The sequence below is a fragment of the Zootoca vivipara genome, chromosome 8 (assembly GCF_965207765.1).
Source record: "Zootoca vivipara chromosome 8, rZooViv2.hap1.1, whole genome shotgun sequence".
In the NCBI taxonomy this organism is placed as follows: Eukaryota; Metazoa; Chordata; class Lepidosauria; order Squamata; family Lacertidae; genus Zootoca; species Zootoca vivipara.
In genome coordinates, this window is record NC_142591.1 from 22,856,316 (window position 1) to 22,884,281 (window position 27,966).

Here is a 27,966-nt window from a genome sequence, read left to right on the forward strand (position 1 = left end):
AAAGATTCACACACACACAAACTGCTCTAATTATAGGCAAGATCTAAAATTCTACCGCACAGTTGTAAGACTGTGATATTGAATCTGTATGCCTTTCCAAATACAGTCGTACATTGGACATTTTGGTTCCCGAATGCTGCAAACCCAGAAGTGAGTGTTCCGGTTTGCGAACGTTCTTGGGAACCTGAACGTCCGCCGGGGCTTCCGCTGCTTCCGATTGGCTGCAGGAGCTTCCATGCTTTGGTTTTCGAACGTTTTGGAAGTCAAATGGACTTCCGGAACGGATTCCATTTGACTTCCAAGGTACGACTGTAGTGAGAAATGGAATGAAGCAGACTTTAATATGCATTTATGTGATAGGACCTTTTAAAAAGATTAGGCAACTTAATGAACATATGAAAGAATAGTGAAATGAAATATAAATACTCTGTTTATCTTTGGTGTATTTTTCATCCTACCATTATACATAGTGAATTGAGAGATAGACAGCACAACACAGGAAGTTGCAGTGTCTTTTCTCTCCTATGCCTGCTTTCAAATAAAGTGACCTTTTCCTGGTACTGATTCATATACTGTAGCCAGTGAGGCTGTTTGAGCCAGCAGGTTTCAGGGCGTGCTTTCTGAACTGATGCAAGCAGCTGTGTCTGAATTTGGGCCACCACATGCCCACGTATGCATTGTGTGTGTTGGGAGTGGTGTTTAGTCACAGGACCCTGAGAATGCTTATCCTCAAATAATGCTAAATGGTGCATCCAATATTTTTGTAGTTAGGCACAAGACTGCAGTGACATTTTCTTATGATATTGCTTACAGTACTATCTTGCTTGTATATGTATGTATGTATGTATGTATGTATGTATGTATGTATGTTTAATCATATTATATACAGTATTGTTGGTCTGTAAAAAGTAACTATAAGTGATCTAACTCCAAGTAGCCTTCTCTTTTCATTGTCAATAGATTGATTTTTGTTGTTTTATATGCCTATATGTGGCACGATGTTTAATTTTGTCAGAGATTGAAAGCTTTCCAGCATATGCTTCCATGAAAAGGATTTAATCTCCATAATACAAGCAATAGGGAGGAAATGTATCATTTAAATAGAAACCACACAAATGTCAGTTTTTTAAGGTAGTGCAGAATTGAAAGGTTTCTCTCTATACCAACGTGTAGAGCAGGCACTCCAGAACTATCCTTGAACTGAACAAAATTGCTAATAGATTGGCATGATTTTAAAGCATCTAAAATTCTAGCAAGCCAGCCGACGATCTTCTTCTAATTTCTTATATGCTCAGATCAAGAGGGCACAGAACACCTACCGGTAGTAACCTGCTGTCTTTTCAACCCTCTGGCTTTCATCTTTGGGAGAACATTGCTAATCTTATATGTCTTGCTAAGTGTTGAAACATTATCAGCCTTATACAATACAAAAAATGTGTTATTAATTATAGAAATCTTTCTGCAACTTCAGTTCATTTGAAAATAGCTATTTGGGAGTAATGTGCATTTTAAAAATAATAATAATGTGACAGGAAAAATATGCACTACTTCTAGACTGTAAAGAGACTCTAAAATCTCTTATATAATACTGGAAAGATATGTCAACCACTATCTCCTTCCCAGGATGGGGAGTGGGGCGGGTGATCTAGTTTAGTCTAGTTCAAAATAAATGCTAATGATCTGAGAAAGGTTGTTCTTTTTTATAAAAAAAAAAGGTTGAGGAGCAACTGTTTGAAATGTACACAAATCCATCTTATTCTTTAAAACTATATTAGGCTAGTTTCCAAGTTGTGCTGACATCCTACATACTGGTTTTCAGAAAGGACTGTCACCATCAATTTTTCTTTTTTAAAGGACTTTAATTCTTTCAGCATGTTCATATGGTTTTATAAAGCCCCAGATACATAGCAAATCCCCTTGGTGTTGTAAGACAAGATTGCTGTTAAAAAATGTTTAGGCTTAGTCAGCTTCTTCTCACCACCGAAGTCATGAGGGACTCTGGGAAATGGTGTTTATACTAAGCTTAAATTGATAGGGCAAGTTTAATGCAATCAGGTCAAAGGTACAACTGCTTAGCTAGCCTCATCAACCACTCAGGTTTCAGCATCGGTTTATAAGCAAAGGCCTGTAATGATAACATCTGGCTGCTAACTCATGGACCGCTTTTCTGCACGCCATGATTGAATGTAATTTGATGGTGGGGAGGAGCGAACCTTAGAGGCATCTTAATTCTCAAATTATATGATTCCAAATAGATAAGATAGAAATGCTAGACTTTGATCGATCTCAGTATTGTGACCAGCTCTTCCCCCAACACCCCTTTTAAACAAAGTGGTTTCCTTCGCCTTGCCCATGGGCAAAGGCCTTCAGGTCGAGTAGGAAGTGTGCAGTTGCTTTTTTAAGCCTTTGTGATTTGGGAGGGGGGAAAACAAAAACAAAGTCTTCATTCTCTGTTTGTCTCCTTTGCACTTATTTATCAATCAGAGCTCAGGAAGGTGCCGGTTGAAGCGCTGTGTTCGCTGCGAATTAAACAGCCAGGAATGGGATCAAGATGATGCACAGCTTGCCTCCCTACCACAGAGTGCTGCTTCAAATCCCTCAGCCTATTAAACAATAAAAGATTACATAAGTGAAACCATCTCTCAAAAACTTATCCAGACTTCACTTTTACCAACAATTCATAAATGCCAGGGGCACACATATTCTTTACAACTTATATGATGCCTTCTATTATAAATCTCCATTCTATTCCCCATCACAGTGGTTCCCAACAGGTGGTCCGGGGACCCCCAGGGGTCCGCGAGCTATGCCAGAGGGGTCCGCAAGATGCTATTAGAATAAAAAATATATTAAATATATGTCGTATGATAACAGATTTTTTGTTTTGGCCGCTTCCTGCATGAGCAGAGTCTAGCACAAAACTAGAATTAGATAGAGGCAGTAGTTCTGCTGTATGCCGCAAGGACTACAAGAAACTTGGAGATAAGGCAACGAAAAAGATCCTTCCATTTGCAACCACATATCAGTGTGAGCAAGCATTTTCTTCCTTGTGTTTCATGAAAAACAAATATAGGAATCGGCTCGACATGCAGTCGGATTTCAGAGTGAAAGTTTCAAGTTTGGAACCTAATATTTCAGAAATAATGGACTCAAAGGACAGATTTAACTCATCTCATTAAGAACTGAAAATTAAAACTAACTGTATACTGATGGAGTACTCTGTTGTAACTGTAAAAAACGTATAAATATAAAATATAAAAAGACTCTTAATTTGGCTCTCACTTTTTAATTTTAGGATTAGGAATTAATGGGGGTCCTTGTCACAATAGCGGCTCGATGAGGGGTCCTCGAGAAAATTTTGTTGGGAACCCCTGCCCCATCAGATTTCTTAGATTTAGAACACTAGTCCTTCTTTAAAGGAATAATTGGATGTAATCTTGTCTAATTTTGTGACTGTTTTTCCAATTCTGCTGTTATCAGTGTTCATCAACCTTCAGTCCACACGGGTTGTTGGCCTAGAGTTCCCTTCATTCCCAGCTGGCTTGACCAATTGCAGGGATGGTGTATTCCAACAACATCTGGGGACCCGAGGTTGGAGGACACTGTACTATTTCATTCTGTGTTAAATTCATCAAAGCAATATATCAGGCATGTCCAACAGCTAGATCGTGATCTACTGGTAGACCACCGCACGTCTGTGGAAGATCACTAGTAGATCATTGGCTCCCCCCCAAAAAAGCTGAACAACTGTGGCTCCCCTTAAAAAAAGCTCAACATTTTACCTCCTCCCTGAAAAAACTGAGCAACTTTGACCCGAACCCCCCCCCCCCCCAATGGGCCTTCCTCCCTCCTAAAAAAAGCTCAACAACTTGACTTGAATCCCAAAAAGGGGAGTAGATCACTGCCACTTTTTTTACAGTGTGAGTAGATGCAATATATGATCAGACAAGACAAGAGACCTTAGCTTAGTGGCAGAGCAACTACTTTGCATGCAGAAGGTCACTGGCATTTCTAGGTTGGACTGGGAAAGATCCTCAATCTGAAGGCCTGAAGAACCTCTATCACTCAGTGTGAACAGTGCTAAACTAGACGGACCAATGGCTTGACTCAGTAAAAAGCAGCTTCCGACGTTGTCATGGCTGTTGATTTGTATTTCCCAAATTACTTCTCCTCTCATTCCTCTTTTTCTTCAGCATCTCATCCATCACTGCTCCTAGACGCCAAGACTAACTGTGTCCAGAAGTTTAAAAGTCTTGGCTGATTTTATTGATGTTAATTTATTAATTAAGCAAATCTAAATAAATTTGCAAGTGAATGTTTAAAGTAGTTCTGAAGGGGAGACGCATAACATATTTGTCTTAATATGAGGCCCACATGGCATATCATAAGATATTCTCCTGGGGCATAGCTGTCAAGTTTTCCCTTTTCTCGCGAGGAAGCCTATTCAGCATAAGGGAATTTCCCTTTAAAAAGGGGAGAACTATGTCCTGGGGCGGGGGGCGGGGGTCAGCAAAGGTTATCACAGCTGTGGAGAAAGTAACAATAAACCTACCATTAAAATTATGGACTGGTCATTTCTTCGTCAGAGGGCAAACGGGCAAATTTAGCAGGGGATCAAATACTTATTTCTCTCACTGTACATATATACAAAAAAAGCTGTATTCAATGGATGAAAGGATATATGATTTCTGACCTGATTGAGAATCACATAGCCAGGGACAGAGAATTTTAAAGCGTTAAGATCAGAAGTGGAAAATATGAGAATAAGAAGGCAGGAACAAAGATATTCAAGATATACTTCAAGAGGTCCAGTGCTTGCTACTACACAAATTCATGTCTACGGTAATACAGTGGTACCTCTACTTACGAATAACTCTACTTACAAATGTTTCTACTTACGAATGGAGCTCTGTCCGCCATCTTGGATGCGGTTTAGATAGGATTTTTTCTACTTATGAATTTTTAGATAGGGTTGCTTCGACTTACAAATTTTTTCTCCCAGTGCATTCCTATGAGATTCGACTTACAATTTTTTTTCGACTTACAAATGTGCGTTCAGAACACATTAAATTCGTAAGTAGAGGTACCACTGTAGTCTCTTTCTGACAGCACTTAAAACCTGGCATGGCTCAGCAATGTACATAGCAAAACTTTCAGCATCTGAGGTGGTAAATGCATGTCTGAAGCCACCCAAATTTTTCATCTTTTAATCATTAGCCCGTACTCTCCCACTTAAGTTTTATGATGTATGTGGGGGTTTTCAGTCAAAGGTTGGCGCAATTTATCCCTTTTTCTTGGGAGTGTTATTCAAGTTTTAATGCTTACTTTAGCCATTTACATTTCTTCCTTCAAAGATGGGATGGGACCCTTTTAAAATAATAGTGATTATATACATTGAACTGTTCAAAGTATAAACTGCCTTTGAGGATATTAACAAAAGCTAAACTACCAACTGTTAAGTCAATTAATCATACTCTGCATTGGAGTGTTTCTTTTTTAATACTCATAGGATAATCCAAATGTATATATGTGCCTCAAGAGGTTATATTTATACACCACATGTGTAAGATATAAATGATACTGATGAAGACTGTGGAAGTAAATTATAATAAGGGTAAAGTTTGAACTATTTTAGTATGAATTTTTAATGTGTTTATTATAGTGCAAATTGCATTTTGGCTGAACCAAAGGAGCTAAGATTATTAACTACAACCCCTATACAACTCTTTGAGCATATTCAGAGTTAAACATTTGGTATAAAACGTAAATATAACCTTTCTATCTTAATTCCAACCCCATAATAAAGTAGAATGAGAAATGTTTTGCATTGTTTCTGGGGAGGAGTGGGGAAGTGTTTTTAAAACTGATAGTGCCAGCATATTTTATCTTACTGGACAGTTGTGTGCAATCTTTTATTTGGGCTGTAGAGAACAATATTGGATGATTGAAAGGGAGCTCCTTCTTTACACGCCTTTATACTTTCCATGCAAGACAGTTGATTGAAGAAAGGCCACGCATAAACATTTCCAGTTCTATCTGAAAAATGTTAACATGAGCTGGTATAACCAAACAATTATTGAATCCATATTTTAAAACACAATAATACATCAAAATTCTACACTGAAGCTGTGGGATGTCTCCTCTTCTTTTAGGGTTGCTGCTGGGTTCCAAATGTTTATCATGGGGGGGGGGGGAATGGGAAAGCAAGATATCTGCTATCATTTGCTAGAAGCCTGAGGGCTGAATTCAATTAACAGCTAATAGAGCACATCATAACCACCATGATTGTCAATACAGAGGTGTGCCCCATTGTTCTAGTTCAGACATGCTACGATCCATTTACGGTAAGCTAAGTATCCAACATAGGAACTACATAATCTCTGCATCGTGCATGTCATATTACAAACCACACTTTTCCTCTAGGCCTAAATTCAGTTGTGCCAACAGTATGCTGCAGTTAATTATGCCAGCTACATTAATTATGTTCTAGTTACTTCAGTGCAACAAAGGTTTAAAAGGAGATCCTTCCATCCTCATTGGGTGAAATCATGCTTTTGCTGATATTAAGAATAGAAGAAGTCGGTGTCTGGCATAACAATGGCAGAACTTTAAGGAGAGTCGCTTAGAGGGAAATGTCAATTTTAAACAACTGCAGGGTTTTGAGTAAAGCAAGGGTGGAAGGATATTGAGAATTGAATTTCAGATGGAAACAGCAGGTTTGTGTATAGCAGGGATGGAGGAACACTGAAGGGTTAAAACAAACCTAATTTTAACAACGAAGAATAGCAGAGATGGGTACAGCAGAGATGTTAGCACCAAAAAAGCTAACACAACATAGCCTTTACAAACTCATTTCTTGCTATACTCAAATGCCCCCCCTGCTCTCTGTACTCAAATCTCTGCCATTGTTTAAAATGGCAACTTTCCCTCTCAGTAGTTCTCCACCCCTTATTTACTCGTAACTTCTGATGCTGATTAAATTTGCCATTTTCATCTCAGTGTCATTCTATCCCTGCTTTACTCAAACATCTGCTGCCCTGGTGGCAGCAATAAGTACCGGTAGCTCTGGTTCTCCCAGCTCTACCCATTGCCACCCACCACCGCACTTCCCTGACCTGGGGGTTCTGGATCACGGGCTCTACTGGTCAAAACTGGAGCCTCAGCAATTGCCTTCTCCCGCCGGAAACAAACCAGGACTACTACAAGACAATTGCACATGGCAAAAAAGGAGTGCTAGGCCCTGGTGGACCGCCCCCTTACCCACTTGTGATTGGCCAAGCGGATAGCCAGCCAATCAGGATTTTAAAAAAAATCACTTGTCACTTCCCTCTGTGGTCCCCTAGGCTCTTGCTGTGGTCCCCCATTTACACATTTTTCACTTGCGGGCCCCTTAGAATATCAGGGGGGGGCCCGGTGGGGAAACACTGATCTAGAATGATTTGGCAGGAGCTTCAAGAAAGAATGGTGCATACTAGTGCACAACCACTGTCACAGGAAAAGCTGGTTTCTGTTCTTACCTTTGTAAAGTGTGTTTGTGGCTCAGTGTTTTAAAAAGGTCCACTGACCGAGTAGGTGTAACCTGGGAGGCTGAGCAATACATTGGTTTAACTAGGATCTTCTCTCCCAGATACACCTCCCTGTGCAGCTCAGTTGGGAATTAAAGCGCCTGTCCCTTATCCACACCTACCAGGTACATTGAGGTCAGGCAAAAGAAATAATACTCTGCCCTAACTTGCATGAAATCCTTCACATGGCGCTACTGGCAGGAGAAAGCTAAATCTAATCCTCTCTGTTGCAGCTTCAGTGAACCCGGCCCATTTCTTTTCTCATTAAAATTAAACTCCTTTGTTTCTTGCCTGTGGATTTTCAGTCCATGTTGGTGTGTTGCAATTGTGGTACTTAGACACCCTAGGGTGTGATCATTCTCTGAAAGGTCACTTCTGGGTCATCTGGGACATCCTATGTGCAATAGTATCTTAGTGTATCCTAACAATGCAGTGACTGTCTGCATTGTTAGGATACACTATCTGCATTGCCTATTTTTCTGGGGAAGATTTCCTCCTGGCTTCTGAAGCTTAGATTCATCTACGCACAACAACTCTGAAGCATTTTAATTCATAATTGACTTATATCCTGTATCCCAATTTTCCTGAATGAACATAGCCATGCCCACCTCCTAATCACTTGCCTTGCCTAATAAAATCACACTACCAGTAAAAAACAAACACATTAGACCCAACAGTAGAGAAAACAAAATATAAACTGCAAAGCTAGCAATAAAACTGCATCGCTGTTCATTGAATGTTCTGGTAATTTACCAGAAACCAGTAAGGTAAAGGTAAAGGGACCCCTGACAATTAAGTCCAGTCGTGAACGACTCTGGGGCTGCGGCGTTCATCTCGCTTCAAAGGCCGAGGGAGCCGGCGTTTGTCTGCTTCCGCAGACAGTTTTTTCTGGGTCATGTGGCCAGCATGACTAAGCCGCTTCTGGCGAAACCAGAGCAGTGCACAGAAACACCATTTACCTTCCCGCTGGAGTGGTACCTATTTATCTACTTGCATTGTGTGCTTTCGAACTGCTAGGTTAGCAGGAGCTGGGACCAAACAACGGGAGCTCACCTTGTCGCAGGGATTCGAACCGCCGACCTTTCAATCGGCAAGCCCAAGCGGCACAGTGGTTTAACCCACAGAAACCAGTAGGGGGCTGTTAATACGGATGACATGCATTCCATACTGTTTGTCCTAGTAAGTAATCTAGACATTTGTGTTTTTCGAAGCAGTCTCACTTATCATGCATGTATTGCATTGTATGAAGGGAGAGCCTTCCTGGCTACAGTACTCAACTTTTGGTACCCCAGACTGGACTTAATTGTCAGGGGTCCCTCTCTGAGGACTCTTGCCTGGCACCTACATTGCTATCCTTTCAGTTCTAGCTGAATATCTTTGTATTTTACCAGAAGCATTTAAGTCTTTTGATTGCTTAAATGCTACTTTAATTTGCTGTTTTATTGTTCCTCTTTATTGATGGCTTTATACGAATTATATAAATAAGGAGTGACACACCCAGGCCAAAGGGACTGATGCAGCCCCCCAAACACACAGCAATTTGCTTCTGTTCCCTCAAAACCCCATCAAGTTTGGCAGTGATCACCCCCCTCCCCCAAAAAAACCAAACCAAATTAGACATGACGCTGGGGTGAGCAAATCAGTTTTAACCTCTGCCCAGCCCAGCACCCAGCAGCTCCTTCTGGGTCCTCAGATTGAGCGAAATAACCCTTCCTCTGATCTGCATGGATCAACTGAGGAGAGGAAGCTGCGTTTGGGTACATGCACATGTGCAAGGGTATAAATAGCCACCCAATTTTGGCCACACCCACACACTGACATGTGACACCTGGAAAGCTGACCAAGAGTGAATGTGACCCTCTGGTTAAAAAATAATAATAGTCATCCCTGGCATAAATAAATATAAGTAGTTTCTTCAACTACAGGGGTGGAAGAGTATAACTGTGAGCATTTAGCCCAGGCATAGTCAAACTCGGCCCTCCAGATGTTTGGATACTACAATTCCCATCATCCCTGACCACTGGTCCTATTAGCTAGGGATGATGGGAGTTGTAGTCCCAAAACATCTGGAGGGGTAGATGTATTTACTTCTCCCTTGTTCCTGATGTAGATCTTCAATCACCCTTTCTTCCCTGGTGGGGAGGGGGCCCCATTTTGTGGTTCCTCAAAATGTATTGGGCCAGCCTTGGCTTCATTACACCAAAGTGAAAAATAAAATGTAATTCAAGTGAGCCATAAATATTTTCTGTTGTGTATACAGAGATATCTTGGGAGAAGAGATCATCAGATTGCAGCTGAAACATAAAAAAATCTGGATGGAGGCCATATTTGTAAAAGCTTTCTGATAAATGTGAATAGCTGGCAAAATCCTGCTGGGAGTTTGGCCTGAGGCCATAAAGGTATGCACCAGCTGACTAAAAAGAGAGAAGTACTTTGTGTGGGAAGAATTTGGGTTCCCCTGTAATCCCTGAAACAGGACAATGGAAGATACAGTTGCACAACACCTTTCTGATGTCACTTAGGGTGAGGTTTGGGGTTAAGAGCTGGTGAGATTGTTCAGGCAGATAAACTGTGAGGTTAATGGTAAATGGTAAGTGTTCGTATTCTCTAGTAATTGCCTATGTGTAGTCATAATGTATCAGCTGCTAGAAACTATTAGGCTGAAATAACTCAAAATGTGGATGGCACCTAATTTTGTGAAGCATTGAATTTTGGAACTGTGCACTTTGCTCAGCCCTGATTCTGATTCTAAGGTCCTTACAAATTCTGAAGTCTTATCATTTCTCCAGTTTCAACGATAGTATCCTTCTTATTGCGTTGATAATGAAAATTGCTTCCTCACTGTGTCTAGGTTGTTTTATATTGGATTTTAATGTTAGCATTATTGATGCCTTCTCCTTTTTTTAATCATTCATCATTGGGTTTTCTCTTTTCTACAGTAGATTAGTTTTGCTAATCGCCCTGGTAGTCATCAGTACAGTTTGGGATCCTGTATTTAGCCTGCTAATTTGAATTGGAAGTAGCTGTTTCTGAATGCAAGCGGATCCCAGGTGAATATCAATATCATGCTTGAAAGCATTCCAGAATTAGCCAGTGTCATAAAACAACAAAGAAATGAGACGTTTTTATTGCAGCATGTTAAAACAGTGCTGTTATCAGTTGGATCATCATGTTACAGGGCGAGAAATGTAGCTGTCATGTAAGGGGTAGATTTCCCATCATAAAACTTCCCTCCGTAAATGTCAGCACCTCACTGAGTGCCTCTTGAACTGCTAGTAAACACCAAGAACAATCCACTGTGTGCATGACCAACCTATATTTCATTCATGGATTTTACTCACCAGTACTATGGAAATGGATGTTGTCCAAGACCTGGGAATCATCTGTTGTTGCACCATTGCTGAAACTGAGCTGCTCAGACCATTGTGAGTCCCATGTAAAAGAAAGATTTCAGTAGAATAAGAATTTTCAATGTAAAGTTTTTCTGCCATATGCTCAGTGTTAAATGGCAAATTTACAACTGTTTGCAATAGCCAAAGTATTTCAGTGAAACGGTCAGTTTGATGCACACCTTCAAAAATGTTCCCTCTGCCCTTTGCTTTTGGCTGGAGTGAGTGAAATTGTGAAGACTATACAGTGGTACCTCGGTTTACGAACTTAATCCGTTCCGGAAGTCCGTTCTTAAACCGAAACCGTTCTTAAACCGAGGCGCGCTTTCCCCAATGAGGCCTCCCGCCGCCGGTGCCCTTCCACCATTCAGCTTCCTTAGACCAAGGTAGAATTCACAAACCAGGACACTACTTCCGGTTTTGCGGAGTTCGTAAACCGAATAGTTCGTAAACAGGGCTGTTCTTAAACCGAGGTACCACTGTACTCCATCTGGGTATGGGTATCATATATTTCTCTCACCACTAGGTGGCTTCATGTCGAGCCCCCTACTTCCAGTATTGTGGGGAACAGGGGTAGTCAGAGAGTGACTTGCAGGCATAGACTCTTCTTTCCTTATTAATTATTCCTTCGCAAGGCTGACACTCATTACCCACTTTCAGGTAGGTGTGTTGGTGGGCAGAAAGTTTAGGGAATACAGAAAACACAAATTGCCTTTTAACATTCTCCTTGTAAAGAGAAAAAAATCATTTGTGGCTATTCCTCTGTTTGTGCATTTGTTGTAATTAGTAAACAACTGCTCAGATATATGAATGGTGGTCATACTTAGCTGTGCAAGTTAATTATTTAAAAAAATCATTTAGGTAAGTTAGGAAAGAACAAGCTTGAGGCCATCAGAATTTTGACAAATCTGACTCCTGCTGGCTGGAGAGGTGTCAGATTTGTCACAATGGACTGCTGACCAGGAAAAGTATACATATTGCTGACCAGGAGAGGATTCACAAATTAAGACTTAATGGTCCTATCTGCAAAGCTCTTGGTGTCTTTATTCCTGATGTATAGAAAAGTCCATGGATTTACAATATGACTCAAGTTTTCGGTTCCCTTCTTAGTTTCACTTCTCAGATCTGATGTATTAGGAAAACATTTTGAAGAGCATGATACACTCCTCCTTTTCGCATTAATTTCATGTCAGGATTGTCCTGCTACCATTTAAAAATAAAATAAAATTGGATTGTAGGTCCTATGTGACTATGTCATTGGTATTTATTCCCTAAAGCTATGTTGCTTAGCTGTGAAAATGTACTTTCCTCAAAACAAATAAATTATTTCCACCATACTCCAAAGAGAACTCTGGAACTTCTTTAGTGAACATGAGTTATTATTGGACTTATAAGCAATCATTTACATGCTTGATCCTCTTCAGGTGTGCTGCCAAAAAGCCGTCTGCCTGCATATGTTTTTACACATCTTTTAGCTAAATCAGAATTCCAAGTGCAGAATCTAACACTCCTGAAAACTGCAGATATTTGAGTGCATATGGATTGTTCTGATTTATAGTAAAAGTGTTCCTTCCCCACCGCACACAGCCCTGTACACATCAAGTTTTTTAAATTAAAGTTACTCTTTGTGGTAAGTGCTCTTAAGTAAGATCCCCAACTATTAAGAACCGTAACTGAGGAGCTGACATTACTGGAAGGCTGATTAAAGAATGAAGCCAGCGTAACTACAGTTAGTGGTCACTTGTTAAGAAACCATCTAAACAAGAGATGTTGTGTTGCTTAAGGCTTCAAACTTCTCTAAGGTTTAGGAGATATAGGAGTTGCTTTTAGATGCAGTTTAAGACTTACACTTTGCATAGACGTACTGTTGTTTCCCATCCACACCAGTGGGAAGTCCTTGATGGAAGGTTTCCATGCTGTGTTTTCTGGCTCCTCCTTTCATTCACTACTCCCGCACTCCTCCAATACCTTTTTATTATTGATTGATTTATAAAAAAATATGTGTACATATAGCACTATATCCTTTTTTTAAAAAAAATCAAAGCAGTTTTCAGCAATAAAACCATACAATAAAATCATTCAAAAGCCTTTATAATGGTTCTGGGTATGTGTACTTCTGTAACTGAGCACAAGACTGATATTCAGCTATACTTACTAAGGGAGGTCTTGCGGAAGACCTCTGTATTTTTTTTAAAAAACAGCTTTTCCCAATGAGGCAGCTGCAAGGACGTCAAAGCACGTCAAAATGCAAGTAGATAAATAGGAACCGCTACAGCGGGAAGGTAAACGGCGTTTCCATGTGCTGCTCTGGTTTGCCAGAAGCGGCTTTGTCATGCTGGCCACATGACCTGGAAGCTGTACGCCGGCTCCCTCGGCCAATAATGCGAGATGAGCGCGCAACCCCAGAGTCGGTCACGACTGGACCTAATGGTCAGGGGTCCCTTTACCTTTACCTTTAAGTAAACTAGTTTTATGTTAACTTTAATCAGATGGTTGTGTCTATTCTTTTAGGAGGAATATAAAAAGGGATCTTCCCAGGAATCCTAAATAGTGAGGCTCAGACGAGCCTGCAACTAGCTAACCACTGTGTAATCTAAAAGGGGGATTGTTTAACAACTCTGCTAAGTTATAGAACTTGCTGACACAAGTTAGGAAGGATACCATAAAATAATATAGCCTCTCCTGCCTCCCTAAACACCCCCACACTCCTCCCAGCCTTCGCCCTCTACTTCCTTTGACATCTCATCGTCATCCCACCACCAATCCCCGGGCTCTGAGCCTTCTTCCCTTGGGGGTTCCCCAGCTGCTGCCTCCCACTACTCCTTTGCATCCATCCAATCCATGTTATAGATGCTTATTTAGCACATTCACTGCTTGTATCAATATAACCTGTATAACAGCACACCCTAATCTCCGGAGCCAGTCCTATCATTAGGCAGAGTGAGGCAAACCCCTTGGAAGAGGATGGACCATTGCTCCTGAGACCTTTGCCATTCCCCACTGTTAGAGATTAGAGCTATGTGTGCCACACAACCTGACATACACCCTACTGTCTTCAGGTTAACTGAGGGTGCTGTTTTGTTGCCAGTTTCAAAGTAAGACGGAACTGCCAGTCCAGTCAGTTTCTGTGCATGGAATGTGGGTGGTGGGGGGGACACCTTTGTCTCAGGCAGCAGAATATCTTTGGCTGGGCCTGATCGTCTCCTTTTTTTGCCTGGGAAGTCTGAGTACATGGAGCGAAATCCTGACACTACAGGAAGCGGCAACCTGAACTAACAAAAGCATTAATGTAGACTTCATAGATTCTTTTTGTCCCTAAACTCAGGGAACTTTGGACTTCTTGCCAAGATAGAGAAATGTCATTCCCACGTCCCACAACTCACATTACAAAGCTGAGTCAAAAATTCCTTTTTGACACTCCAGCCAAAATCCAGTGCGAAAATACACCAATGAATGGGGAACCAGGGATCTCTGTGTTAGCAATAAAAACTGTCAGTTTGATGGACACGGGTGTGGAACATATTCTGACTCCTGATCTGTCAGCACAGACCTGCTGTGAACTGGAAAAGAAAGAAGAGGCCTAATCTGCATTAATTTGCTCACAAAGAAGATACTGAATTCTTCACTTAACATGCATCGGTAAACGGCTGCATGGAGGAACACATCTTTTTGCCCCAAGCAGTTAATTATATGATGAAGTAGCTCAGGGAACAACTTAATTGGTGTTTCTCTTTTTGTATCACTTCTCTCATCAGTCCTACAGCTTTTCTCCTACCTTTTTCTTTCCATCTTACTCTTTGCTTTAAAAGAAATTGCAAAGGAAATAATTTTCTAAACAACACGTAGAAGCCCTTAGAGAAAGTGGGACATCCCAAATGCTTTCTTCTTCTTTTCAACTGTACACTATATTTACATTGTGCTACTCACATTTTCCCAAACTGTGTGAGCTTTGAGTAAGCATCGAGGAGGAGGAGGAATAGAAGCAAACAACTCTTGGAAGCATCAGCCACTGCATACAGGGTTACACTGTCATAAGGTGGTTCATGTTCCTAATAAAGATCTCAACTTTTTCACATTACTAAAAACATATGACACTAATTACCAAAATAAGCAATTCCAAAAGGTAGGTCCTACTGAAAAACAAGCTCTCTTTGCCATTCTGTTCTTTGCTGTTTACTGAGGATAGCATCATGATATTAAATATCTGTCAAGGACCTCCTTTGCATCCCGCAATTGTTTTAAAAAAACCCAGTTTAGTTCTCTGTCTGTAATTCATGTTGTACCTTAAAAATTGGCAGCAAAACCACAGAATGTAATGATGGTTTCCTTCCTTATGCTTAAACGTACTCTGGTAATCTATGACCCATATTAAACATTGGTTTGGGGTTTTTTCCATTGCGTGTGATACACAATTATTTGAGTTGTTTTGCGTGGTTTCAACTTCATTATGCATAGCAGCAACAGAACTGTTTACCAAGTATTGTTATTTGAAAGCTACTGTATTATCAAAACACCAAGGCCTCTTCACAACGTGGTGAAAACCTGCTTATTTCGGAACATAGGTGCATACATAGGACACTAGCTAGGCTTAGAGGCATCCATATTTCATCTAAAAGATTCCTGAATTGTGTTTTTTAAAACCCATATGGTGGCCAGTACTTAAATAACTTAAAGGGTGAACATCTAAAAGTAAACTTATCACCTGAGATGAAGTGCATAGACAATGTTTAACATTTAACAGAAATGATTTTTTTACCCTCCCCTGGGCCAGTTCATCTTAAAGAAAACCTAAATAGAGTATGCTTCAGTGTTGCCCTTCCTTCTGGATGTAAAGGAAGCTTCATAACTAGGGCAGGATCACTTGAAAATGACAAGGTTTGTGTGTGTCTTTTCCCTTTCCTGAAATGTTCCTCTTCATGTTTGCTGCAGGGTGAAATAATCAAGATTTCTTTGGTAGTCGATCAAAAATGCCATTTTCAGTTGACGGTTTTTAAGCTAGGAGGTTCATAGAGAGGACAGACTGACATCAGTACAATTTTCATTTGGTGATGATGCCCTGAAAAAAAGAAAGGTGCATATAGGCATTTCAGTAACCCGTATCTTTGAGGGCACTCCTAACATTATGGAAGCCAGAGTGCTGGGAAATGTATTCATTAGATCAGTTCAGTAGCTGTAGAAGATGGGTGAGGAACTGGTTGCATAGTCAATAATAATAATAATAATAATAATAATAATAATAATAATAATATATTTGTACCCCACCCTCCCTGGCGGAGCCGGGCTCAGAGCAGCTAACATCATAACACAGTATACATAAAACAGGCATCAATTAATTAAAATACATCTTGAAATTAATTCAGACAAATTTAAATTTGGACAAATGGCAGTTATCAGGTTAAGATTGAGAGCGGTTAATACTTGCCAGGACCAACTGTTTTCACTGATCATATAAGGACCTGTGAACAGGCTGGGAGGCCTCCTTCGTGCTTGTTATTATACAAAGGAAAATAGGTCAGATTGCCCCCTGGCCAAAGGTCTGGAGGAACAGCTCCATCTTGCAGGCCCTGCGGAAAGATGTCAAATCCCACAGGGCCCTAGTCTCTTGTGGGGGATCATTCCACCAGGCCAGGGCCACGGCTGAAAAGGCCCTGGCTCTAGTCAAGGCCAGTCTAATTTCCCTAATCCCCCACCCCTTGTGGGCCAACTTTGACAGGTGGCTGGGGTTGCCCACCTGTCATTCACCTGATGTGACCTGTTTTCCTTTGCCCACGTGGTTTGAAATCAACCTGCATGGGCAACGGCAACGGGAGTTTGCAGGTGCCAACAATGAGCATATAATCATGGCAATCACTGTGCAAAGGCATAGTGTCTTTGCATGCAAAGATGATCAAGTGTATGGCAGTGGGGCATGACTTGACTGAAGCTGCCTCACATGGCGAGACCCAACTGGCCTAATTGGACTCATGTGTCAGAGGCTCCCCATCACTGCTCTGGGTGTACCATCTCATCTACGAAACGTAAACAGTATAGCAGAAGATTGACGTACATGTGTAAATATAGAAGCAGAAGTGTTTGGAGAGCAATCTATGCAACACTGCTGCTATAATTTTTTTAAAAAAATCCATCCATTTCTTCCAGTGCAGCGTGCATTGCTTTCTTTTATTTGTCTCTGGAAAAAACAGAGGATACAAGGCAACAGTGATCCCTTGGCCTGGATGTTTCCCATAAGCGTGCCAGCTGGAATAGTAGAGGAAAGAAAGTAGAAAGAAAACGAACAGATTACACAGTGCGTGTGGTTGGCTGGAAATCTGGATTCAAAATAAGGGAAACCAAATCTCAAAAACCCTTAGACTGAAAGATAATTATGATCATCAGGGTGTTGCAAGATACCTGGGTAGAGCTGAGGAACAGAAAATACAGATTGGCTTGAAAAAGAGAGCAGTGTTTTATTGAGAAGAGCAGTAGAGAATATTAGTAGCCTTTGTGAATCTGACCTATGGTCCACATAAACCTTCATCCTGTCTCCAGTAGCATCCAATAAAAGCTACAACATAGCGAGAATTAAGCCGTGTACGTCAATAATGAGAGCAATCAGATCCTTGTCACTCATCCTTAGCTTCTGGCGGTCTGTGGTTTAGAAACACCCTGAACATGATTCCACATGCCGTAATAATCTTCCTAATGCTAACTGATATTCCTGTGCATCATGAATTTGTCCACCTCTCTTTGAACCCAGATACGTGCCCTTCAGATGTTAAGAGCAGCAGCCGGGCAGCTGCTTCTCTGTGGGTTCAACCCAAAACGCTGCTGCGATGTTAATAAAGGCCCACCATGGTGTGGGCAGATTTCATCAAGCAGCACCCCTCCTCGTGTGGTGGAAGGCTTTTAAATACAGTACTACAGCCCCACTGTGGATTGGACCCCATGAAACAAACTGATCACCCAACACTGTAATGTTAGTCTTCACTGCGTCCTGTGGCAATAAGCCTCAGAAGGGCAGGTTAGACGGAAGGCTGAAGTGACAAATGAAAGAGCAGCAAGCCACAAAAAGAAAATGGTGATTTTAAAAATCAGAAGCTACTAAGATCTGATGAGTATCGCAGAGCACAGGAGCACTTGAGCCATATCCAGTGTGCCACCAGGACACCTTTCTTGCAGAATGCAATTCAAAATCAGAGTTTTTCCTATAAATAAAGACTGAAAAAGCTTGGCTCCACACACCTATGAGACTCCCTTCAAAATTTGGCTTAGAGTGTCTTCTTAATTGCATCATTCTTTGACTCCATTTGTATTACATTAGCCCATTGTATTGGATTTTGATTACTGGATTAGTATTATAAACTCCTTGTTAATACCCTTGTATTTAGGCTGGTTTTAAATGGCTTCATGTAGCTTATATTCATAGTTTGCTGAACACTCTTAAAGACACTTCTATATGCTGTTCCTAATCGGTCAATATAAAATCAAAACAGTTTTTTTTTTTATAAAATCACATAAATCTCAGCACCTGAGAGGTTCTGTTGGGAAGGAGGAAGTCTTTCAAGTATGAGTTATTTAGGGCTTTAAACAACAACATGAGCACCTTGAATTGGGCAAGAAATGAATTGGCAACCAATGCAGCAGTTTTAAAACAGGAGTTTTGCGAGATCAAATAGAACCTCAGCCAGTAATCTGGCTGCTGCATTTTAGACGAACTGAAGTTTCTGAATCGGTTTCAAAGGCACCTAGTTAGAGCACACTGCAACACAAATTGGAATTAAGAGTCTTGCATATGGGATAATTTGAGGAGGATGGGTGTCATATACCATCGTCATACCAAGCACAGATTTTGGGATCCCTGTTTGGGCAGAAATAGTTTTGAATGGGTGTTTTGTCCACAAACCTGACCACTGTGTCTTTCCATTGTCACTGCCAAGGTCCTGCTCCCATATACTGTAGCTTTTAGTTTGTTCAAGCTGCCAGAAGCAGTGGCTAATAGGATTGTGTAAAACTCAGGCACCTGCCTCATATTATCTGTTGTATAGGAAAGCAAACTCTGTTCCCATATAGTTAATGCCCTCAGAGCAGCTGTCCCCCTAAATCAATACAAATCTGAGGTTCTACACCCCTAACAGAAGCTTGCCCCCCCCCAAAAAAAATCCTGGCTACGGCCATGCCTTGAAGCCATTTGCTTGACTTCCTTCTTGTTTAGAATTGATGCAAATTGTCTCAATTGCACCCAGAACAGGGGGCCAGTCTGCAGTGCTGCCCTGACCTCAAGCTCTGTGAGTAGGTTATGTCTCAGAGAATTCACAATATTAGTAACCTCAGTGAAAAGGTAACTGCTTCAGCTTTAAGTGAGTAAGAATAAGACTCTCTCTTATTCAATAGACAAAGCCTCTGATGAGAAGGGTGTAGCTACAGTTCTGCCATATGGCCTTGAAGTTCAATGGCAGAAGAAAGAGAGTTACTCCGTTTTGTCTTTGGTTATGTGGATTCACAACCTGTCCATTTGGGCACTGCACGCTACTACAGAACTCCTTCTATTCTGGGTGGTCCTTCACTTACTATAACTTTCCCCGTCCTTGGTCCTGCATGTGAATTAACAGAGCGACTCTAAATATGGAATGTGGGGTGGACTAGAATCTCACTTGAATAAAACTAACTTGGGAAAGTATGTGTATGGAATGAAAATCAGGAAATGTTCCTCTTGAGGTGAAGAATGCAGCTGGATGTGTTGTAAACAAGTACCTGCAAAGGGTTACTCTTTGTAGTGTCCTACTTGGACCAATGCATTAAAGCTGTCATCAAAGTAGATCTGATTATTTTGCACATGGCTTTCCTGAAAGGATGTTATGATTTTCTAGATGTTTGGTGGCTGGTGATAAATTAGGCTTTTATGATGTCATGTGAAAGGCCATTGCTTGGATTTCCTCTTCTGTGGAGCATGCTGAGGGATACGTTTGTGGAGACGTGCTCTAAATGCAAAAGCATCCCACCTTCTTTTACTTTAATCATTGCATGAATCATTCGCTTTGCAACAAAGATATATATGCAAAATCATCATCATCATCATCATCATCATCATCATCATCATCATATAAAACCTGCCAACAAAGCTGTGTTGTTGTATAATTGATAAATAAGAAGCAAGATTGTCATTGATGCGTGACCATGCCTTGGGAGTGAGATCCAAAATTTATTAACTCCTTTCCCGATCTCTAGACCACCAGGCTAGCTGTGTGTGATTTGAGTAAGGCGAGCAGAACTTGTAACTATCCATCAGAAATTTCTGGGAGAAATATTACTCACCCTAGATATACACTGATACAATATATTCATATAAATCACTCCCTCGTGATTCTCTCTCCATGTTTTAAAGTACTGGTGTCCTTCAAAGACAGCCTATTTTATGTGCTTTAGTCTTCTAAGAGACAAAGTTTTATGAGTACCTTGGGAACAGTTCAGTGACATCATTTTTCATCTATTGAAAGGAACGACAGAATCTGACATTTATCAGTGATTAAGGGTAATGTCTGGGGAAGGACTTGGTATATTCTCAGGATCACAGAACTTGGACGGGAGTAAAAGGCCACTCCACAGTGAGGCAGGACAACCAGTCCGTCAGAGTGTCATAGGTTCGAGAGATATGAACCACAAGTTGCTTAAAGCAGAGTGCAGGCGCTTTGTGTTAGGATTCTTGTGTACTGTGAGTAGGAAGGAGCTCTGTGCCTTACTCCAGGGATGGCATTGTGCACCAAGTTACAATTCCTTGTTTGATCACCTACAAGTCAATTCTAGGGGGTCACAGTTTAAAAAGGGTAAAGGATGTCTGTTTTTGTAGGATGGGTGGGCTACATTGGGGAAGAGGCAATAGACAAAGGAGGCAGGACTGGAAGCATGTGGAAGGACTGGCAAAAGTAACATCATTCAGGGGCTGAGGTACTGAAATAGTATTTGCTAAATAAATAAATAAATGTAATGTGATATCTTCTATTAACCATATGTAGATTTTGGTTAACTATTAGGCTAACTAGGTTAACCAAAATCTACATATGGTTAATAACTTTAATAACTTCAGTAATGTAGATTTCAATTTTATTTTAAAGAGAAAACTTGAGGTCCATATTGAAAACATTTTCCCATAATTTCCCCCATCAAACTTAGAAATATAGTTGCACACATTTCATTGTCTTATGAAAAGCTGGAATGTAAAATTGATGATTCTGAACTTTTGTATTTGGCAGTACTGCCACAGCTGGTGGTAAGAGTACTTAGGTTGGATTTAAATGTTACTTTTTGATGTGAGAAACTCACTACAAGTTGATTTTACCATGTCAGGGATGATTTCCTGGTAAAAAATATTCCCATTTCTGGTATACCCCAGATGGGTGGGATATAAATAAAATTGTTGTTGTTGTTGTTGTTGTTATACATTGAGTCTAACAATAATATATGTAAAAGCCTGCTAAACACACTCCTAACTCTAACTGTCCGTTCCTCCCCTCCCCTTTGTGAAATTTAATATCTGGTGTGTCAATGAATTTGATCTGAAAAAAAGAATATGTAAAGTGGTTGTTTTTTAAATGAGTGCTTAATGTAATGTTAGTTAATGAATATGTTGCTTATTGTTTGCTTTTTTGTAGTTGGAAAAAAAGATCAAATAAATAGAGAGGAACCTATAATCTTCAGGGGTTTACTGTGGTGTAGTACCCACTGCCATTTGCTGCCAACTCAGACGAAGTATTCTCTCAGGGTACTGACATAATAAAGGCATCCTATGGTGACTTTACCACCTTAGGATTCCATAGTGAGAGGAATGGAGGAGTTAAACCCATATCTCATCTTTTCTGGACATGGAACATAACAGAGGGTATCACTTTTCCCCTTAATGAAGAGAGGACCTACTGAGCTAATCTGAAGCCTCTTAAAATCAGTACTGATTGCAGTGATCTTTGGATTAGCCCTCCGGTGGGAGACATTTATCTGCTTAAAGAACCATTTTTAGCAAGTGAACCAGTCAAATAATTTTGCTTTTTTTTACATTGCCAGCCATGTGTGTGATTTGGTTGACATAAGCACAAAAGTAAGGCCTGCAACCTGCTCTCTGAAGAGATAGGTAGGCATTTTATCCTTGTGTTGATTAAACTCTGCACTGTTTCCATCAAAGCAGTTAAGCACCAAATCACACATCACACAGGGCCAACCCCCTCTGTTTTGCTCCATTGTCTCCATTGTCAATGTGCTTGTCAAACTCTGCTGACTGATGCTCTTTCCCTGACGTTGAGCTGAAGCATTGTTTTAATGCTGACGGCATTCCCTTGGTCCGCTTGATGGACATTGCCACCAGTTCCCAACTTCCTGAACAAACCAGACAGTTTGCTGTTTTCTTCTTGTCTCTTATCATTCCCTGTCACTAAAGGAGAAGTCTGGATTCAGCTTCAATTTGTACTGATATACTGCAGTGTGGTGAGAAACGAGGAGTGACGGCTATTCCTTATCATTATTGTCAGCCTTATGTTTATTACTTCTTGAGATCCATGCGCTTTGGCCTTTTGGAAACATTAGACCAAAGATTAACAGGCAGGTTTTTAGTGAATGGTGGAAGAGGTTGGGCTTAGATTTCCTGATTTGTTATTGACCTAACAGTATCATGGAAACTTTTTAATGGGACCTTATCCTAAGATGTGATGAGTGGCAACAAAATCATGAAACAAATGGAGGGCTTTAGAGCTCAGCACCTTTCAGAACTAGCCCTTCATGGAAAGCATCTTTCCCCCTTCCTCAAATAAGCTACTTTGCATGTATGTTTTTAGCAAGTGAAATGCTTCTTTGTTCACATTAGGAAGTGGTCTAGCCTTTAATTGCAAGCGAAACCACTTTATATCTGAACTGCTTGCATTTTCCAGTCTTTTTGGCTCTTTGTGAAAATTCTGTCTTTAAAAAAAAACCTATTGGCACAAGAATGGAGGTTAGCCAGCTCGCACTGCATTAAAACAAATTTAGATGAAGAACCAAATTCACTGGCATTCTTCTATTCCCCTGGTATCATGCTTGTTCCACAACTTTACTTTTCTAAAAATAGTGAAGGAAAAAATGAAAAGTGAATGCCATTCATAGATGCCGTCCTGAAATTCCTAAAGATGTTTAACATCCATTACCAATTTGATTGTGGTCCTGTTTGCTAAAATGTAATTGACCTGCACTCTTGCTTTAATTGTCTGTACTCTATAGAGTTACAGTGGTCCTTTCATAAATACGCACTGTATTTGTAACATTTTCCAAAGTGATTAAAAGTTCTGGGGCAGTTGGTTACCTTTCAATGAGAGCATTTCATGACAGCAACTTACAGTGTCTTTGTAATGTTTGCTTTATTTGCAAATACAAGAGTAGATCACTTATTGGAAGCAAATGGATAGCCCTTTGAATTTCTGAACCCTAGAGAACATGTAGCCTTCTCACCCACCCCAGGCTGCGCCTCATTTTCAGCTAACTGCAACTAGAAGATTTCAGCTCTCTGTGTCTAATTTCAAACTACATAAACTGTTTTTCACAGTATCTCTGCTCCGTCTTTGCTATGAGGAGTCATCTTCCAAAAGCTAGGTTTCAGGCCATGAGTAAAACATCTACAATCATTAAGAAACATTAACATTATTTTGTCAAGCCCCTGGCTTCCATCAGGTGATGCTTTTTGGCCAAACCACAGTAAAAGACCAATTCAAAGTACGGTAATCAAGGCAGGGCAATTGTATACGGTATTAACACTAGATTTAAATGACACAGTTCTAGCTTTCAAGATGTGTTATACTCAAAACTGCTTATTCAGCTCACACAAATATATAACACCGAAATGAATATATTCAAAACTGCTAAAAACAAATTTCATGAATCTTTTACAATATCTGCATCTTTTGTATGCCATATAACATAATCCAACTGTGCAACACAGATTTTTATTATACCTGTTTGAAAAACCATTTGTGCAAATTTGGGAGCTAAGACTGTTTGATTTCATAACCTAAGATATGGCATAGGTGTCATGATTACATAGCACTGTAAAAAAAAAGGACATACTTATTCAGTGAGCATTATCAACGCTTTCTGTAACACTGTCAAATCTGTTTGGCTTAATTTGTGACTCCTTTAAGGCAAAGAGACACACATATTTAATTAAAAACTGCTGTTAGCTACGCTGAACCTTCCATATATGGTGGGATATAATTCTGAATAAATATAGTACTCTCAGCCTCCCCTCCAAAAAAAGTCCCTTCTTTTGACAGATCCTTATACTGACTTGTTTATGTCTTGAATAGAACAGCCTGGTATGTTTGTCTGTGTGCTCAGTAGAACATTGATGTGACACAATGGTAACACCCTCTGTTGTGACATTGTGCTCCTCTACCCCCTTGCATGTATCCTTCTTTGAACTTTCCAGCCACTAAAGGAAGTCTCAGAATTAAGTTGCAAGTTTAAAACAAACAAACAAAACAAAACAAAACATTTTGGAGCTGTGCTAGCCATCACTCACCCAGGCTTGTACTGTGAAGCTATCGAATGCTTTGCTAAAGAAAATTGAATTAGACAGTAATAAATTGCACAGTGAAACCAGATCATTCACCTAATGAGCTAAAATAAAAGCTATGATGACACCCAGAACCAGAACTCAGGAAATGGGATATTGACATAGAAATGGTTTGCATTTTTTCCTCTGCCTTTCATTGCTTTATTTTTAAAAATTCCAGACCACACTCCACAACCAGTTCTTTGATGCAAAAGTATGTGTCTTTTCCAAGACTATAAAACTGAACTGCCATGAGATCAAGTTTAATAAACATAATTGTGCAGCATTTGACACTTAAACCTGCAATTACGAAAAGGGAGGAGGGCTTCATTTTTTTTAAAAAAAAAATCTTACTAGATAAACTCATGCTTTTCGCTATCCTACAGAGATCATATCACAGCTAAGTGAATTTAAATCTGTGGGAGATTTGTACAGTAGTATTAAACAGCACCAGTTTGGCTGTTAGCTTTCAGTTGCTTCGCCAAGTCTTTGCTTTTTCATAGCCAAGAACAGGTTGTAACTCACATTTTAAATTTGCAATTTTAAGCTTTGTTTTCCTTTTCACAGAACATAAAGATTTAGTGTATTTTGCTTTAAAGTGTGTGTGCAGCATCCCTTGTTCTGTGGAAAACAAAGTACTAACAAATTACTGAAAGCAAGAATGCTGCTTTTGTTTTTTAAAAAGTGTGTGTGTGTATCTTAATACATTCTTCAGTCAGTCATTTGTGGGTCTCAATGCTCTTCCCCTCCTGATTTTATGTATTTTTAGAGACCAGTGGCACCAAAAAGAAGGGGGGAAATCCATTGTAGAAAAAATAGACAGTAAACTAGACTGCGCTTTGAACCCAAATTCATTGTTATGTTGTGCTACAGCAGAAGCGGAAGAGTGGCAGGATTGCATTTGACTTGGTCAGCGGACTTTTCATAACCTTGTTTTGGCAGGGAAGAGTGACTTCTGGGACCTCATCCTCACCTTTCATAAACTTTCCGATCTTTGATGTGCTTTAAGAAACCAAAGTCCTAGCACAGAGCTTCAGTCTGCCCCTGAACTGGCATCTAGGCTCCAGTTCAGACTAAATCTGGAAGTTAAATAGGTGCATATCTCAGTTCACTTAACACTTTAAATAATGTAGCTGAGCAGTGATTCCCCCCCCCAAAGCCTTTTCTATTGTTGTTTTCTAAGTAATTGTATTCACACTTTTTTCATAGAATGAACCATTCGCAGAAATAGAGACTATTAGCCACCAAGGTGTCAGGCACAATCCTTCATACATTTATTCAGCAAATCAAGGCATTGTAGCCACTGTAATTTGTCTGTATGCAATTATTTTTACTACTAGATGGTACTGGATGACTTATAAATAACCGTGGCACAAAAAAAAGAGTCTACTATTTTATCTGGGGCATTGTTGTTGTTTTAACTTACGGTGCAATCCTGTGCCTATTTCCTCAGACATAAATCTCATTACTGGCCATACCCAAAGTGTGTTTAGGATTGCAGACTGAAGTTGGACTTTGCTGTTCCTAGATCGTTAAATAACCAAATAGGCTACATCTCGTAGAATCTGTGCATGGTTTTACAACAGCTTTTCTCCACTCTCAGCTTGGATTAACAAAATATGAAAGTGATGTGATCCTGGTAAAAAGGTTTTCTGGGCATCACTTTCAAAAGTATCTTGAGACCAGCTGCAGCGTGTGAGTGCTAAGCTGAAATGAAGCACCTTCCTCCCATACCAAAATGTGTCTGTTGTGGAAGTCATGAAAAAGACTGTTGTTGTGTGTGAATGTGTTCCTCAGGAGTGGCTAACATTAGGCCCTCCAGATGCCATTGGACTCCAATTCTCATCAGCCCTAGTCAGCATAGCTTAATAGTCAGGGATGGTGGAAATTGACATCTGAAGAGCCACAGGTTCCCCACTCCTGGTGAACACAGTCTTGGTAGAACTGGTGCAAATGTGCTTTTTTCCTTTTTTTACAAGCGATGTTAAGAATATATTTTTAATTTTTTAAAACTACAAGCTGAATGAAAGCAGCCTGTTCATTAAAGCACTTTACAATAAAATCATTTTCCTCCTCCTTTGTTCTGTCTTCAGTTAACTGTATTTACAAGCAACACCTAATGGTCCTTATTGTCTTTAGGATCACTTTTAGAAAGACCTTTGTGATCATTTAAAGACTGCTAAATCCAAAAACCTGCAACAGCTAGTAGTTCGAAATGAGAAAATCAGCTGCATTCATTTGTTATATTGCTCTTAACTGTGAAGTTTTTCAGCACTACCTTTTAGTGATCATATGGATTGTATCTGAAAGAGAACATTATAGTGTCAGGTTTTCTGTTTGATTTACTTCTATAATTTAACCAAAATTGGACGGGGGGGGGGGGAGTGCAAGGTGGGATACATTAATTTGAAACAGCTCTGCCAGTAGCAAGTCTTAGGAGGTATGACAGCTTAAAACAAGATGTTCTCCATTAAAGAGTCAATATTTTTGATGTGCAGCATACATTGTAAATGGTCTGCACATCTATTCTTGAATGCTGCCTCCTGGTGATTTATAAGCCACAGCACTTTGACTCGGAGTTGCAAAACTTGGGAAAGAGAAGGAAGGTGGTTTGAATTTCTGTGAAGCACTGCCACTTTCTAGAAGCTCTGTGTGGATGGAGGAGTCTGTAATGAAATTGGGGCGAGGTGATGTCCATCAACACTTTTGTAACCATCACTTTGCCTGTCCACCTCCCCTGCAGCCTGGAAAGGGAATCACCCACCCATCTTTTTATTCCCCACAGGATTTTCTTCAAGGCGATTGCACCAAAGCAAAGCAAAAACTCAACTGGAAACCCAGAGTCACATTTGACGTAAGTTCTGTTTGGGGTTTTTATCTCTATGCATTTTATTTGATGGCCTGGTTTTTTTGGGGGGGGGGTTATCTGTGCTTAGAAAAATTTATAAACTCATTATTAGTAGAAATAAAATAACATTTTGTGTCATTTAAAGGAAGGGGTGAGAGCTTTTTCTATCAAGGGTCACGGGTCCTTGGGAAAGATGATGAGGTGCATGCTGACTGTGGGGAATTATTGCATTTTCCTAAGCATAACATTGTGCTGAATGAATGCTGAGACCAGAGCAATATTCTCAACATGAGAAATGCCATTCTGACTAGGGTTGCCATACGTCCGGATTTTCCTGGACATATGCAGAATGCTGCAGTCGGCGGAAATCATACGCATGTACGGGAAAATCCGGACATGTGGCAGCCCATGCCAGCAGTGCAACTTTTCTGTCTGGATTTTCACCCTTTGAAATGTGGCAACCCAACTTTTTAGTAGAAAGGGGAAGACTGAGTGCAACAAATGAAAACGTGCATTCAAAGCAGCCCAAGCCATTTTAGTGCCTGAGGCAGAACCATCCAACTGGTGCTCCTGTTGGCATCATAGTAATGATGATGAACCATTTACTGTCCTTCAGGAATACCC

General features: G+C 40.3%; 1 protein-coding gene and 1 long non-coding RNA gene across 3 annotated transcripts in view; one reads left to right on the plus strand and one right to left on the minus strand.

Annotated features, from left to right (window-relative positions):
* Positions 1–27,966, plus strand: part of GMDS (GDP-mannose 4,6-dehydratase) — a 261,909-nt gene that overhangs the window by 233,324 nt on the left and 619 nt on the right. Inside the window, exon 10 of the mRNA XM_035125046.3 lies at positions 27,280–27,348. Within this exon, the coding sequence (XP_034980937.1) occupies positions 27,280–27,348 (69 nt within the window). The remainder of the gene's footprint in view (positions 1–27,279; positions 27,349–27,966) is intronic.
* Positions 1,858–12,922, minus strand: LOC148684763 (uncharacterized). 2 transcript variants are annotated; one of them, XR_015951356.1, is made up of 3 exons: positions 12,803–12,922; positions 10,907–10,976; positions 1,858–2,603 (listed from the first exon to the last, which is right to left on the minus strand). It is a non-coding gene; the product is annotated as an uncharacterized LOC148684763 (long non-coding RNA). The 2 variants fall into 2 exon arrangements; XR_015951355.1 differs by lacking the exon at positions 1,858–2,603 and adding an exon at positions 5,804–6,036.